Here is a 13,614-nt window from a genome sequence, read left to right on the forward strand (position 1 = left end):
GGGTGCAGAGGAGATTCACTAGGATGCTGCCTGGAATGGAGAATCATAGTTTTGAGGATAGATTTAATAGGCTGGGTTTGTTCATATTGGAACAGAGGAGGTTGAGAGGAGAACTCATTGAGGTGTACAAAATATTGAGGGGCCTGGACATAGTGGATAGTAAGGGTCTATTTCCATTGGTGGAGGGGTCTATTATGAGGGGGCATCGTTTTAAGGTGATTGGTGGAAGGTTTAGAGGGGATTTGAGGGGGAGGGTTCTTTACACAGAGGGTTGTCGAGATCTGGAACTCGCTGCCTGGAAGAGTGATGGATGCCAAAATCCTCACCACTTTTAAGAGATGGTTGGATGGGCACTTAAAGTGCATTAACCTGCAGGGTTATGGACCTAGAGCTGGTAATTGGGATTAGACTGGATGACCTTTTGTTGGACAGAGCAGATATAATGGTAAATGCTGCAGGGAATAGAATACGGCCAGGGTGATCTCCTGGACTAGTTTCGATTGCCTGGATGGGCCGGAGAGGAATTTTCCCAGATTTTTTCTCCCTAAATTGACCTGGATTTTTATCTGGTTTTTGCCTCTCCCAGGAGATGACATGGCTCTGGTTGAGGTGGAGTGTAGAATGTTTTAGTATAAGGGGTGTCGCAGTTGTAGTGAGGCGGACTGGTTGGACTGAGTGCTCTCTGCCTTTCTGTCATTGTTCATAGGTTTGTATGTAACTTTTAGGGCTGCTGACCAAGGGCCATGCAGCTCTTTGTCGGCCGGCGTGGACACGATGGGTCGAAATGGCCTCCTTCTGCGCTATAAATTTCTATGTTTCTGTGTTTCTATGAATGTCCAAGTCAGGATGGTGTTTGATTTGGAGGGAAACTTGGAGGTGATGGTGTTCCCATGCATGTGCTGCCCTTATGCTTCTCGGCAGTGGAGGTCATGGAGTTGGGAGGTTTTGCTGCAGAAGCCTTAGTAAGTTGCTGCAATGCATCCCATAGATAATACACCCTGCAGCTACACAGTATGCTGGTGGTGGAAAAGTGGATGTTTAGGCTAGTGGCCTGATCAAGTGGATTGCTATTTTCCTGGATGGTGTTGAGCTTCTTCAGTGTTATTGCAGCTGTGCCCATCCAGGAAAATGGGGATTATTTTATTACACTCCTAACTTGTGCCTTGTAGGTAGTGGAGTCAGGAAGTGAGCCACTCACCACAGAATATCCAATCTCTGTCCTGCTAGCAATTATGTGGCTGGTCAAGTTGAGTTTCTGGTATCTGGTGATCTAGGATGTTGAAGGGGGAAATCAGCAATGGTAAAGAAATAAATACTTGCATTTATATAGTGCCTTTCACGATCACCGGACGTCTCAAAGTGCTTTACAGCCAATGAAGCACTTTTGGAGTGTAGTCACTGTTGTAATGTCATTGAATGTCAAGAGGAGGCAATGAGATTCTCTCTTGCTGGAGATAGTCATTGCCTGGTACATGTGTAGCGTGACTGTTACTCACTACTTATCACCCCAAGCCTGGATGTTTTCCAGGTCTTGCCACACTGCTTCATTATCTGGGGAATTCCAAATGGAGCCAGACACTGTGCAATCATTAATGAACAGCCCCACAAATGAACTTATGATGGAGACATAAATGATAAAATTGAATTATAGCTTCATTGAAATATTGAATGGACTGCGTGGCACACTGACATTTGCTACCCCGACTGATTCCTGCACATTATGTTCAATATGGAGAAATACTGATTCATCAGCTAAAGGAGGATGGTAGGTGGTAATCATGAGGAGATTTCCTTGCTTATGTTTGACCTGAAGCCATAAGATTTCATGGAGTCCGGAATTAATGTTGAGGACTCCCAGGGTCACTTCCCCCCAACCCTCCACAACTGTAAACCACTGTGCTGCCACCTCTGGTGGATCTGTCCTGCTGGTGGGACAGGACATACACAGGATGGTTATAGAGCAGTATGGGCCATTGGCTGATGAACATGATTTTGTGAGTATGACCATATCAGGCTGTTGCTTGACTACTCTGTGGAATAGCAGTCCTCAGGAGGACTTTACAGGCTTTACTAGGCTGAGTGCCCCTATGTCATGTCCTAATTCAATGCCTCGGACTTAGCTGAGTGTCCACTTGTGATTTTTCTTGTTTTTCTTTCTAACGGTTTGATACAACTGAGTGTCTTGGTAGGCCACTTCAGAGGGAAGTTAAGAGTCAATGTTGATGTGCGAATGATAACATAAAAACATAAGAACATAAGAATTAGGAACAGGAGTAGGCCATCTAGCCCCTCGAGCCTGCTCCGCCATTCAATAAGATCATGGCTGATCTGGCCGTGGACTCAGCTTCACTTACCCGCCCGCTCCCCGTAACCCTTAATTCCCTTATTGGTTAAAAATGTATCTATCTGTGACTTGAATATATTCAATAAGCTAGCCTCAACTGCTTCCTTGGGCAGAGAATTCCACAGATTCACAACCCTCTGGGAGAAGAAATTCCTTCTCAACTCGGCTTTAAATTGGCTCCCCCGTATTTTGAATTATGCCATGCATAGGCCAGACTAGGTATGGATGCAGGCTTCCTTTCCTAAATTAGTAAATGTGTTGGGTTTTCATGACAATCTGACAGCTTCATGGTCACTTGTTACTGCTACTAGATTTTTATTTACAGATTATTTTTAAACTGAATTCAAATTCTGAAACTGCCATAAAAACATAAGAAATAGGAGCAGGAGTAGGCCACTTGGCCCCTCGAGCCTGCTCTGCCATTCAATAAATCATGGCTGATCTGATCATGGACTCAGCTCCACTTCCCTGCCCACTCCCCATAACCCTTTACTCCCTTATCGCTCAAAGATCTGTCTCTCCGTCTTAAATATATTCAATGACCCAGCCTCCACAGCTCTCTGGGGCCAGAGAATTCCATAGATTTACAGCCCTCAGAGAGAAGAAATTTCTCCTCAACTCAATTTTAAATGGGCAGCCCCTTATCCTAAGACTATGACCCCTGGTTTTAGTTTCCTTTTACAAGTGGAAATATCTTCTCTGCATCCACCTTGTCGAGCCCCCTCATTATCTTATAAGTTTCAATAAGATCGCCTCTCATTCTTCTGAACTCCAATGAGTATAGGCCCAACCTACTCAACCTATCTTCATAAGTCAACTCCCTCATCTCCGGAATCAACCTCGTGAACCTTCTCTGAACAGCCTCCAATGCAAGTACAGGTATATCTTTCCTTAAATACGGACACCAAAACTGTACGCAGTACTCCAGGTGTGGCCTCACCAATACCCTGTACAGTTGTAGCAGGACTTCTCTGCTTTTATCCTCTATCCCCCTTGCAATAGAGTCCAACATTCCATTTGCCTTCCTGATTACTTGCTGTAACTGTGTACTAACCTTTTGTGTTTCATGCACAAGGACCCCCCAGGTCCCTCTGTACTGCAGCACTTTGCAATTTTTCTCCATTTAAATTATAATTTGCTTTTCTATTATTTCTGCCAAAGTGCATAACCACACATTTTCTCACATTATACTCCATCTGCCAAATTTTTGTCCACTCACTTAGCCTGTCTATATCCCTTTGCAGATTTTTTGTGTTCTCCTCACAATTTGCTTTCCTACCCATGGTGGGATGAGAACTTTATTGTGATTATTACTCTAGTAACATAACCACTCCGCAAATGTATCCATTTGAATGCCCCTAGGGTCTACATTCCCTTGTCTAGCAAATTATTTCAAACATTGATCACCCATGGCATTGAAGAAGTTCCTTCTGGAAAACTAATTATTTTACTGGGGTCACACTAGCCCTTTAAAAGATTGTACTTTCAATCTAAAACTTCACTTTCTGGAAGACCATGAAAGATGATGAGAATATCTTTGGAAAATGCAGCCAGAACTTTTGAATTCTTTGTAGATTAACTGTAGCATGTAAGTACTGTAGACCTTCTCTACAACTATCTGGAAGTAGGACAGAAATCATATTGTAGCATAGAATGTTGCACAGAAAGGGGATATTGTTTCTCTATTAATAATGGAGTCATAAGTTTTGCACGTTATGGTAAGAGGTCAGAATACTGCACATCAGAATGTTAGGGATAAAAAGAAAAATGTAACTGCTGGAAATATGAAATACATCAGAAAACACTGGAAACAACAGATCAATCAGCAACTAAAATCAAAACAGTTTCCCTGCTTTATCCTCAAGTTGACTTTTCAGCTAATATTATGGAGGAAAAGCTACTTCCTTGATGCCAATTATTTCTGAATTATCAAGACATTTGTGATGTGGAATCATGGACTTGTGTTGTGGAATTATTTTCGGAATACTCTAACTCATGTCACATTCAGCTTTTACAGCCACCAGAGACTTTATCAGACTGGGCTCTTGGAGGTGAAAAGGCCTGAATGCCAGCAAGTCCACTCAATAGTTAATTGAAGCTGTAATTCTGCTTTATCATTTATCTGCAGAGTCTATCATCCTGCATTTCCTGCCGACATATGTGAACATGGCTCCAGGCCTTTGGGCTGTCCCTCAGAGTCCTAAAGCACAAATCCGAACTAGGAATTAAATAATGAACCAATTATTACAGCGATGACCTCAATAGTTTGGTAGTGTACTATGTGGATGGCTACAAATAGTTGCAATGCTGTTAAAGCTACCTCTAAGAAGCTTGTTTCCTATTTCGTGCCAAACACTTCTCTTGATAAAATCCAAATCCATTGAAGACTTGAATCTTGCTCACATATCTGGGAAGCCTCTGCTAGCACATCTCACACACTTGGACAGGATACATGAAAATATTCTTGTCTTTTTCTTTCTCATCTCTGTCACGTTTTTGATTATGTTTATTTCAGCCAAAGTACTATGGCCAGTGCTCGTCTGACCTTTCTTTTCTTGTTCCTGCTAAGCTCTAACTATAGTCAGAAACTATTTTCCTTCTCGTTATATCCAACTGTGTTCAAAAGAAAATTCATTGGTGTGGATATTCGGTTGGAGGCTAATTAGGGCGCTAATGGCGATGGGGCGGTAAATTTTGCGCCGGGAAATGGTTTGCGCCTGCAGCCACAAAATTCGTCATCTGGGCCCTGCGTGTGGAGCGGAGCACTGACGAAGGCGTTACATACCTCTCTTCGGGCGCTAGGCCGGCTGAGCAACTGAAAATCCCGAGCTAAAGAGCTGGCCTTGAAGTGCCCTAAGAAAGGCTACCGTGGAAAAAAAAATCACCAAAAAAAAATACATTCCCAATACCTTGCTCACCCCACATAGACATAAATCGTAAAAATAAAAAAACAATCACACTTACCTCATGTAATTATTCCTTCCCTCTCCGTCGCCGGAACAGCTCGGACCGCCCGCTTTCCAAGGCGGTCCCACTACGGGGCACGACGTGTCCTGCTGCAAACAGATTTCAGAACGGTGTTGCTCTTCGGGCGGTACTGCTCCGCGCTCCCGCAACACCAGCACCAAATGTCCCGGCAGGGTACTGGAAGCTGATCGCCTGGCCGCCTGGCCAGAAATCATTTCCACGGCCATCCCTCTGGGGCGTGAACAAAGGCGGCAACGGACCGAAAATCCAACTCAACTTGCTGTCTTCTACTCGAACTCATTATTTGCCTTGACCTCAAAACTGTTCAACTCTTTAACGCCCTCAGCCTTTCTTTTCTCCTTACAATCCAAGCATCATGTCACCTCAGCACTAGTCCTTGATTTCCTCAAATCAGTTGTTTAAATCAAGCAGATATAAATGATCAGAATTATGAGTTTCTCTCACTTCAGTCGTATTATCTGTAAATTATTGGTCTGTGAAATGTTACTACAGTTCCAGGTAAGCCCCTCAAGAAAAGATACAAGGAAAACTGTTCGGGATGAGAGAGTAAAATATTTTTAAGAGGAAATTGATCCAATAATTGACAAGCAACACAAGGAATCTTATAAGGATACTCTGGACTTCATAACATCCCCTCCCCTGCCATTGTTTTACTTTTTAATAATTGCTTCTACTGTATGAAACTTCAATGAGATCAGTGGTGTGAACATGTGGGAAATATTCATAGTTCTATCATATGGGATAAACACCAGCTATGGAATCTCCCAACAATATAAGATGAATAGTGTTTTTGTGAAGTTGGAGTAATGGAATCACAGAGAGGTACAAATACCACTCAACTTGACCCCAAAAACTGGAACTCTCTGGAAAACAATGAACAATATCGGAATGCTCACAATAACCTTTTGGATGAAAATTTTATGTCCATATTATTTAAAAATATGGGGGGAGAAATTCAATAGCTCCTCAGTTGGGGTGGATCGGTGAATGTTGCGTCGACTAATGGTTTGCGTCTGCCACCACAAATTTCATCAGCTGGGCCCGGAGTTTGGAGCGGGGCGCTAAGGGAGGTGTTGCACGCCTCGTTTGGGGCGCTAGGCCGGATGAGCAAGGGAAAGTCCCGAGCTAAAGAGCTGGCCTCACAGCGCCATAACAGAGGGGCGATAGAAGACCAAAGGGCCTAAATTCACCCCCGCCCGAAATGGGTCGCACCTAACGATCCTGAAGTGTTTTTCCCGCCGTGTCGGATGAGGTTGCCCCTTTTGCGAAATTCAGATATTTGTCATTTTTTTGAAGCGGCCCGGAAGTCAGTCATAATGGGGATGGTAGTGGGACGGTGAGCACTCTAGAGGGTGTAAGTGGAGGCGGGATGGAGTCACCACCGCTGTCAATCATCAATGGAGTGGTGATGATGTCATGACGCGTATGCGTCACCACGTCTCTCCCCTTCACTTAAAGGGGAGAGACACTGCGATTTTTTAAGTTAGGTCCACTGGGCCACCAGGGAGGGTTTCGGCCGGGCCAGCGGCCTGGCACTCAGGAGGGGGTGCCAGGCTGCCCATTGGCGGCCCGGCTGAACCCTGGTGCATAATTGTCCGGCTGATCTGGAAGTCGGCTGTCAAAAAAAATAAAATGGCGGCCGCGGCAGTGGGCCCTCGCCTTTAATGGTCACTGCGCAGCCAAGTCTCACACACAGAAAACAAGGTGCACCGACAGAAAAGGCTGTCGGGGGCACCACTCGACAGATGGAAGAATTTTAAAGTTGAATTTTGCTGGTGTTGCGGGAGATTGGCGGTGCGCGCTTTGATTACGCACTTAGGACCGGCTGGCAGCAGCGGGGCAGAAGAGGGGACCACCAGAAAAATTCCCGAGCTGAAATTCACTGGCAGCGGCCATTGGACTGGATGTCAGCGGCCGCTCAACTCCGACGCTTGGTGGTAAGCGGCCTCTTTGGGAAGCTGAATTTTGGCCCCCAAAAGTCCAGCCCATTGTGTTATAAGTGCTGCTTCTGAGAAAGCTGATTGGTCCCTGAGTTATGAACCAAACCATAACCAGCTTAGGAATTAGGACTTGTTTCATTTAAGGACTAGTGCTGAGGTGACATGATACTTGGGTGGAAAATACCAGGGGCTTTACGGAGAAAGGCAAGACTGAAGGCAAAGGGGGATTTCAACCAATGTTACTTTATAAATACATTTATAGAATTTAGGCTAATTTAATTTACCGGAATAACTTTCCATTTATTAGATTTATTTTAAATATAGAAATATTTCCATTTCTGATCAGTTCTGAGAAGTCTAAAGGTGTTACAGCTCTGCCCAATTCACTGACAGTAGGTTATTTTGTTGCATTATGCAGCGCCATCTAAGGAGGAATTAAGAAAATACATAGTTCTTCATTATCCAAAAGCTTGCTCTGGAATTGTCCTGTGTACAGTCATATTACTGGACAGCCTTTAGCAATATGGTGGATGATAGCTGAAAATAACAGTTAGCCCGATTATGAGGCAGTGAAGCTAAATCTACAGTTCTCCATGTTAAAATTGTTCATACGTCATGTGCGCCTGTAAGTGCCCTGGCATTCCAGAGGAGGACAGAGAGGCAGATCGTGACACCATGGATGATGAAAATCATCAGGAAGAGGGAGCAGCAGAACCAATAGCTACAGCAACAGGAGAGCTGTGATTAAGAATTATTCATAATACCTTCAGTGAAGCCTAAAGCACTGCCACTCAAAGCCTCCTTGCTTTAATAATCTCTGTCCTGCCTACCCTTTCTTAACATTAACGGGGTGAAATTCTTCATTGCCCCGAATGGGGGCGGTGGCATCCAGGAGGTGCAAAACTTCGTGCCAGGCGCAGAGGTCCAACCCCTCTCGAGAAGTTTGGGTTACCGCCCGCGGAAGGAAGGAAGTGGAACACTAAATCAAGCACTCCACTTCATTCCTGGGCCGCTAACAGGGCAGATGCCTCTGACCTGTCCGAGGGGCCCTTCCCTCAATTAAAGGGAAGGGCCCAGCTGCCAACTCGGCAAAAGGAAAAGGTACCTACCTGAACCACCAAGGAGCAGGAGTGCTGTGCCATCAGTCCGGCACTTAAGCAGCGTGCCGGGCTGAGCGATCGCAGCCACGACTCCACGAAGAAACCGCATCAGGAGCGGTAACGAAAAGGTAAGTTATTTTTTCTGCACTCTGCCGTCTCACCTTTAACTTTTGCCCCGGTAGCCGCTGGCCACCCAATACATGCCCCCTGAAGCTGTCGATGTTATCGCCCGGCGCAGCTGCAGGGGGCGAAAGCCAATTTCGGGGCCAGGGCGCTAACGGGGCGATGCGCACGGCGATGATGAACACCGTAGCACCGGCACTAAACTCCCGCCCAATATGGCGGGAGTCGTTGCCAGCGTCGCGCCCGGGCGGTAAGGCATTTGTGCCCCTTACCGCTGGCACTAAAGGGAGGCGCAAATGCATCAAATTTCTGGCCTTAAATCTTCCTGTTTCTCCTCGAATATAGCACTATTTTGAAAACATAAACCAATACATTAATGGCAGTTCAAAGTGTCACTTTATTGTTCATTGTCTTCAAAAAGGCACAAAATCACCACATTGTAAGATTTTGCACCAGACACGTCCTTGTGACTTTTCTACATTTCCTGATGTCTTTTCTAAAACTACATCGAAAGGCTGCCGAAAGGCCAGAGGTCTGAGATGTCAGTGACTTCTCAGAAATACTGTGAACCTCTTGGGACAGAAATGGTGCTTCACTTACTCAGAGTCCTGGACAACAAAACGGCAATAAAAATCATCCCACTGCCTCAATATGTATTCTCAATAACTACAAATAACTGAACATTAGAAAAATTGTCAAATTGAAATGTCTTTTACTTAATTTGAATTATTTTCTGTTTTTCCTAGGTATAAAGTGGATATTCGGTGCTGAAAAGATTAAGAAGCTTTGAAAATTCAGCATTTAAATCCATCATTAAAGTTTTACAACCCTATTAAATCTCCATAAGAAATACAAAAGTTCTCTGAAAAATAGCAGTTTAAAGACATTCTGCTTCCAAAGATGAATGAAAATGATTCACTCTTGTTTAATTTTACTGCAAATTCAACCATTTCTTACAACATGACCACAGAAAATGGAACAGTTTGTGACAATAATTTCATTGATATGGAATGCTTTATGATCCTTACAGAAGGCCAAAGTAAAGCTATTGCTGCTTTGTGTTTAACAGTGGGGCCTTTTACTGTTTTGGAGAACATTTTAGTTTTGTGCGTGGTATTCTTTACCCCCAAACTCCGAAGTCGACCCTCTTATTTGTTCATAACTAGCCTTGCATCTGCCGACCTCTTTGCGAGCATTATTTTTGTGTACAGTTTTGTCGACTTCCACGTTTTCAAGCACAAGGATGAAAATTATATTTTTCTGTTTAAACTCGGAGGTGTCATTGCATCGTTCTCAGCCTCAGTAGGCAGTTTGCTGCTCACTGCCGTTGACAGGTACATATGCATTCACAAGCCTTCTGAATACAGGACAATTTTAACAAGGAGAAAAGCAGTGTCCTGCATTTTATTTATGTGGTCAGTTGCTGTTGTTATAGCTTTTCTTCCTTTGATGGGATGGAATTGCTTTAAGTTCCAAGATCAATGCTCTGAGCTGTTTCCTCTGGTTAATGAAAGCTATTTAGCTTGCTGGATTATGTTTATCACTTTCCTGTTAGTTTTAATAATTTATGCCTATATACATATTCTGTGGAAAGCCCATAGTCATTCAGTCTACATGGAGAAACGGAAAGAAGGAAGGAAAGGACAAGTGGCACACACACGTATGGACATTAAACTTGCCAAAACACTGGGCCTAATATTAGTTATTCTGATTGCTTGTTGGTCTCCAGTCTTGGCTCTAATGATATATGATGTATTGGCCAAGGTAGACAAAGCCACCAAAAAGGTATTTGCTTTTTTCAGCATGCTGTGTTTGCTAAATTCTACAGTGAATCCCATTGTTTATGCCCTAAGGAGCAGAGATATGCGCCTTGTATTATTAAATATCTTGTCTGGGTGCAAGAGGCAGCTACCATCTCTGGAGGGCAGCATAGAGTCAGATGGACACTTCAAAAACAACAATACAATTGTGACCCAATCTTCATCAGCCGAGAATCCAACCTTGCTGATTCCGAGAATTGTGGCTAAATGAATCAAACCATTGGTCGCTTGGATAGTAAACATTCAGGCCAAAACTTTGCTTTTTGCAAAGAAGAAGAGCAGTCCAGTTTATTGGGAACATTGTTACTGGGGACTTCTGTTAAAGGAATACTTTCTCAGGCACCGAATGATCCCAATGCATCTGGTGATGGATTTACAATTTGCTGATGACTAGAATAGTTTCGTTTTGAGCACAATAGCCTGGATTGTCCCGTTTCCACCCACCCAGAGTGGTCGACCGCGGGAAACCCGGATTTCCCGGCACAAGGTGGGGGGTTCCCAAGCCTGCGGGAGAGGTGTCTGATCCCTGACCCCGGGGAGTGGTGGGCTGCTGTTGGGTGAGCTTGGGAGGCTGGGGGGGGGAGGCGTGGAATGCACTCCTACTCCATCCGGCCCACAAGGATTGCTCCAGGGCTGTGCTCGCCTTGCTGCGGCTACTGGCAATCCCGAGCCCCGGGTTCCCCGGCCACCTGCAGTTAAACCTGCACAGCAGGTGAAAGCAGAGGCTTCAGGCCTCGTTATCATATGTAAAATGCCAACCCGCTCCTGCACTCCGTCCCGCCTAAGTAAAAGCTGAAAGGAGGCAGCTTGAGTTTTAGATTCTTACAACTTTCACTTCCTCTGCCTCCAACCCATTCTTTTTATCACCTAAAAATTCCCCCCAATGTTTACAGAATTCAAAATTCTTAATTGCCAATTTTTCTGTAAGAAAATATTAGTACTCCTACCCTCTGTATCAATTTCCTCAACATTTCAAAAAGTGAACAGCCACTTTTTGCATTCACTGCCAAACATAGTGTTGTATATGCATGACCATGTTTCATAAATCCCGCCATGGATCTTCAATATGTAGCACAATGACAACAAACAGATGCAAAGTTAGTGTAGTAAGAACTCTGGAGAATTTATCCTGCCAGTGAGACAGAACTGGCTCAAAAATGGGAAACTCCACTAATATTTCCCTTGGGATCATAGTTCACACATTCAAAACAATAATCGGATTGCAGTTGACAAATTCACACTATGTTGAAGCAAGACTGCTGAATCAAAGCAAATAACTATGTGAAAACTTTTCATTTGTTTTTTCGCTGTATTTATTACTTGTAATGTTATGAGAAAGGATTTTAATTGTGTATTTTTGTAAGTACGAGAAGCTTTGCTGTTTGGTCCAAGGACTGCTACAAGAAAAAATTCTGTTAAGTTTCACAACTTAGCTTAAAGATTCTTGTTTCTTGCGATAGATTGCTGCACATCCTTAATCCATTCAGTTCAGTCTGTTCCTTGCAGCGACAACATCCTTATGATGAAAGTTGTAGGCTCCTCTGGCAGTTGGCCAGTTAATGTGTGCATTTGACAGATCAAATCATCACTGACTATCGGAGCTTGCTATGCTATCTCTTCTCTTCCATTCTTACTGAGGCTGGTGATAAGAATTAGCAACACTTCCTTCCTCATTATTGATAATTAGCATGCATGATTAAAGGAAATGGTGAAATTAAAATGTAGCAATTTATCATTGTGGACTGCATACCTGGAGTGGGACTTGAACCCACAACCTTCTGGCTCAGAGGCAAGTATGCGACCCACTGAGCCATAGCTGACTTTAGAAAACTATACTGTCTGCCTGATATATTTGAACTTCCTTCTTATTATCAACTTAGTATAAAGCATTTTTAAACTGATTTCAGAAATTCCAGTCTGTTTCAGGCCCAGAATATATGCACAATGCAGGCATACGTGTTGTACAACATCATCACCATCACCATAGGCAGTCCCTCATATCAAGGATGACTTGCTTCCACACCAAAAAGGGATGAGTTCTCAGGTGTTTCAATGAGTGACCTAATATTCCAAGTCCCAAACTACATGTTGAAGGGTGGAAGGTGCCTGTGCGTGGATTTTTTTAATGTGTGGTGGCAATTGCACACCAACCACCGCATGGGCTTGACAGAGCTAGGTCTTGGTCCAGTGGCAAGGATTAACCAAGACAAGTGGAGATCAGCTCTGCTGCACCGACCTAGTGCACACACATATCACAGTGTGGGCTGGCCCATGCTGCCCCTGGGCCCTCGGCTCTTCTGGGCCCCGAACTCACGCCTCTCCTGGGCTCCGATCACGTTGCTCCATGATCACTCGCCGCTCCTGATGTAGCTCCAATCAGCATACAACAGCCATATTCAAACCTACAATGTTGTAGCCCTAGGCAGTCAATCTCAGAAATTTAACTTCAAAGTTTAATAAAACTGAACTCCTAATTTCACATAAAGATGCGACTGAAAATTTTCATGGGGATTTTTAAAATTATTATCGCATTGACGTTATACATTCTGCAGTTCATTTAAAAAAAGTATTCACTTGTTACTGAATTTAGTTTTTATTCTGTTCTTGCATAACTTGCCAGGAATCAAGTATTAATTTCAAATAAAATACATTGGAAATTCATGCTTCTGATTTATCAAACATTGTCCAGTTTGGTCTTTTTAGGGCTTCTCGTTTCCTGCTCTCCGGTATCTGTTGCCTTGTTTTGGTCTGTTGGGATCACATCTCTCGTGACTTATGTGCTCACAGGCTCCTGCTTAGGCTGCTTTTGAGGCAGGGACTACGAGATACCTGAAACAGCTTTCTCTAAAAGCACAGCGTGTTCTGGAAAAATTCACACTCAAGCAAATGTTGCATGGCTCTCTATTGAAAGTTTATTTGAACATTCTAAAAGTTAAATATATTACTGGCAGATACAATGACAATGTGCATCATTTGCATCATTTTGCAAACCTGGCAAAATGGCATGCAAGAGATGATAATTGTCCTTTAAAACCTTTATGAAGAACATTTTAATTGTGAGACACTGCAGCATTAAAATCTTATTACTGCTTTTAACTATTCCTTTGTGTTATGCCATGCAATAGCACTTCATACAAAATCAGTTCAGTGGAGCGAGTCAGGGATAAATAATTAAAACCACAGTATTCCTCATTTAATTCTATGGAAGTCAGTGAGAGTGTTTACAATGTTATAAACCTTCTACAGATAACGGGTTTATAATTAGGAAACAAAATGTGCTGAAAATATTGAAACATCCA

General features: G+C 43.5%; 1 protein-coding gene across 1 annotated transcript; it reads left to right on the plus strand.

Annotated features, from left to right (window-relative positions):
* Nucleotides 1-9,364: 9,364 nt before the first annotated feature.
* On the plus strand, nt 9,365-10,814 carry cnr2 (cannabinoid receptor 2). The gene has a single exon (XM_070898485.1). The coding sequence runs from the start codon at nt 9,396-9,398 to the stop codon at nt 10,524-10,526; it is 1,131 nt and encodes a 376-aa protein (XP_070754586.1). The 5' UTR covers nt 9,365-9,395; the 3' UTR covers nt 10,527-10,814.
* Nucleotides 10,815-13,614: the final 2,800 nt, after the last annotated feature.

The sequence above is a fragment of the Pristiophorus japonicus genome, chromosome 14, assembly GCF_044704955.1.
Source record: "Pristiophorus japonicus isolate sPriJap1 chromosome 14, sPriJap1.hap1, whole genome shotgun sequence".
NCBI classification, from domain to species: domain Eukaryota; kingdom Metazoa; phylum Chordata; class Chondrichthyes; family Pristiophoridae; genus Pristiophorus; species Pristiophorus japonicus.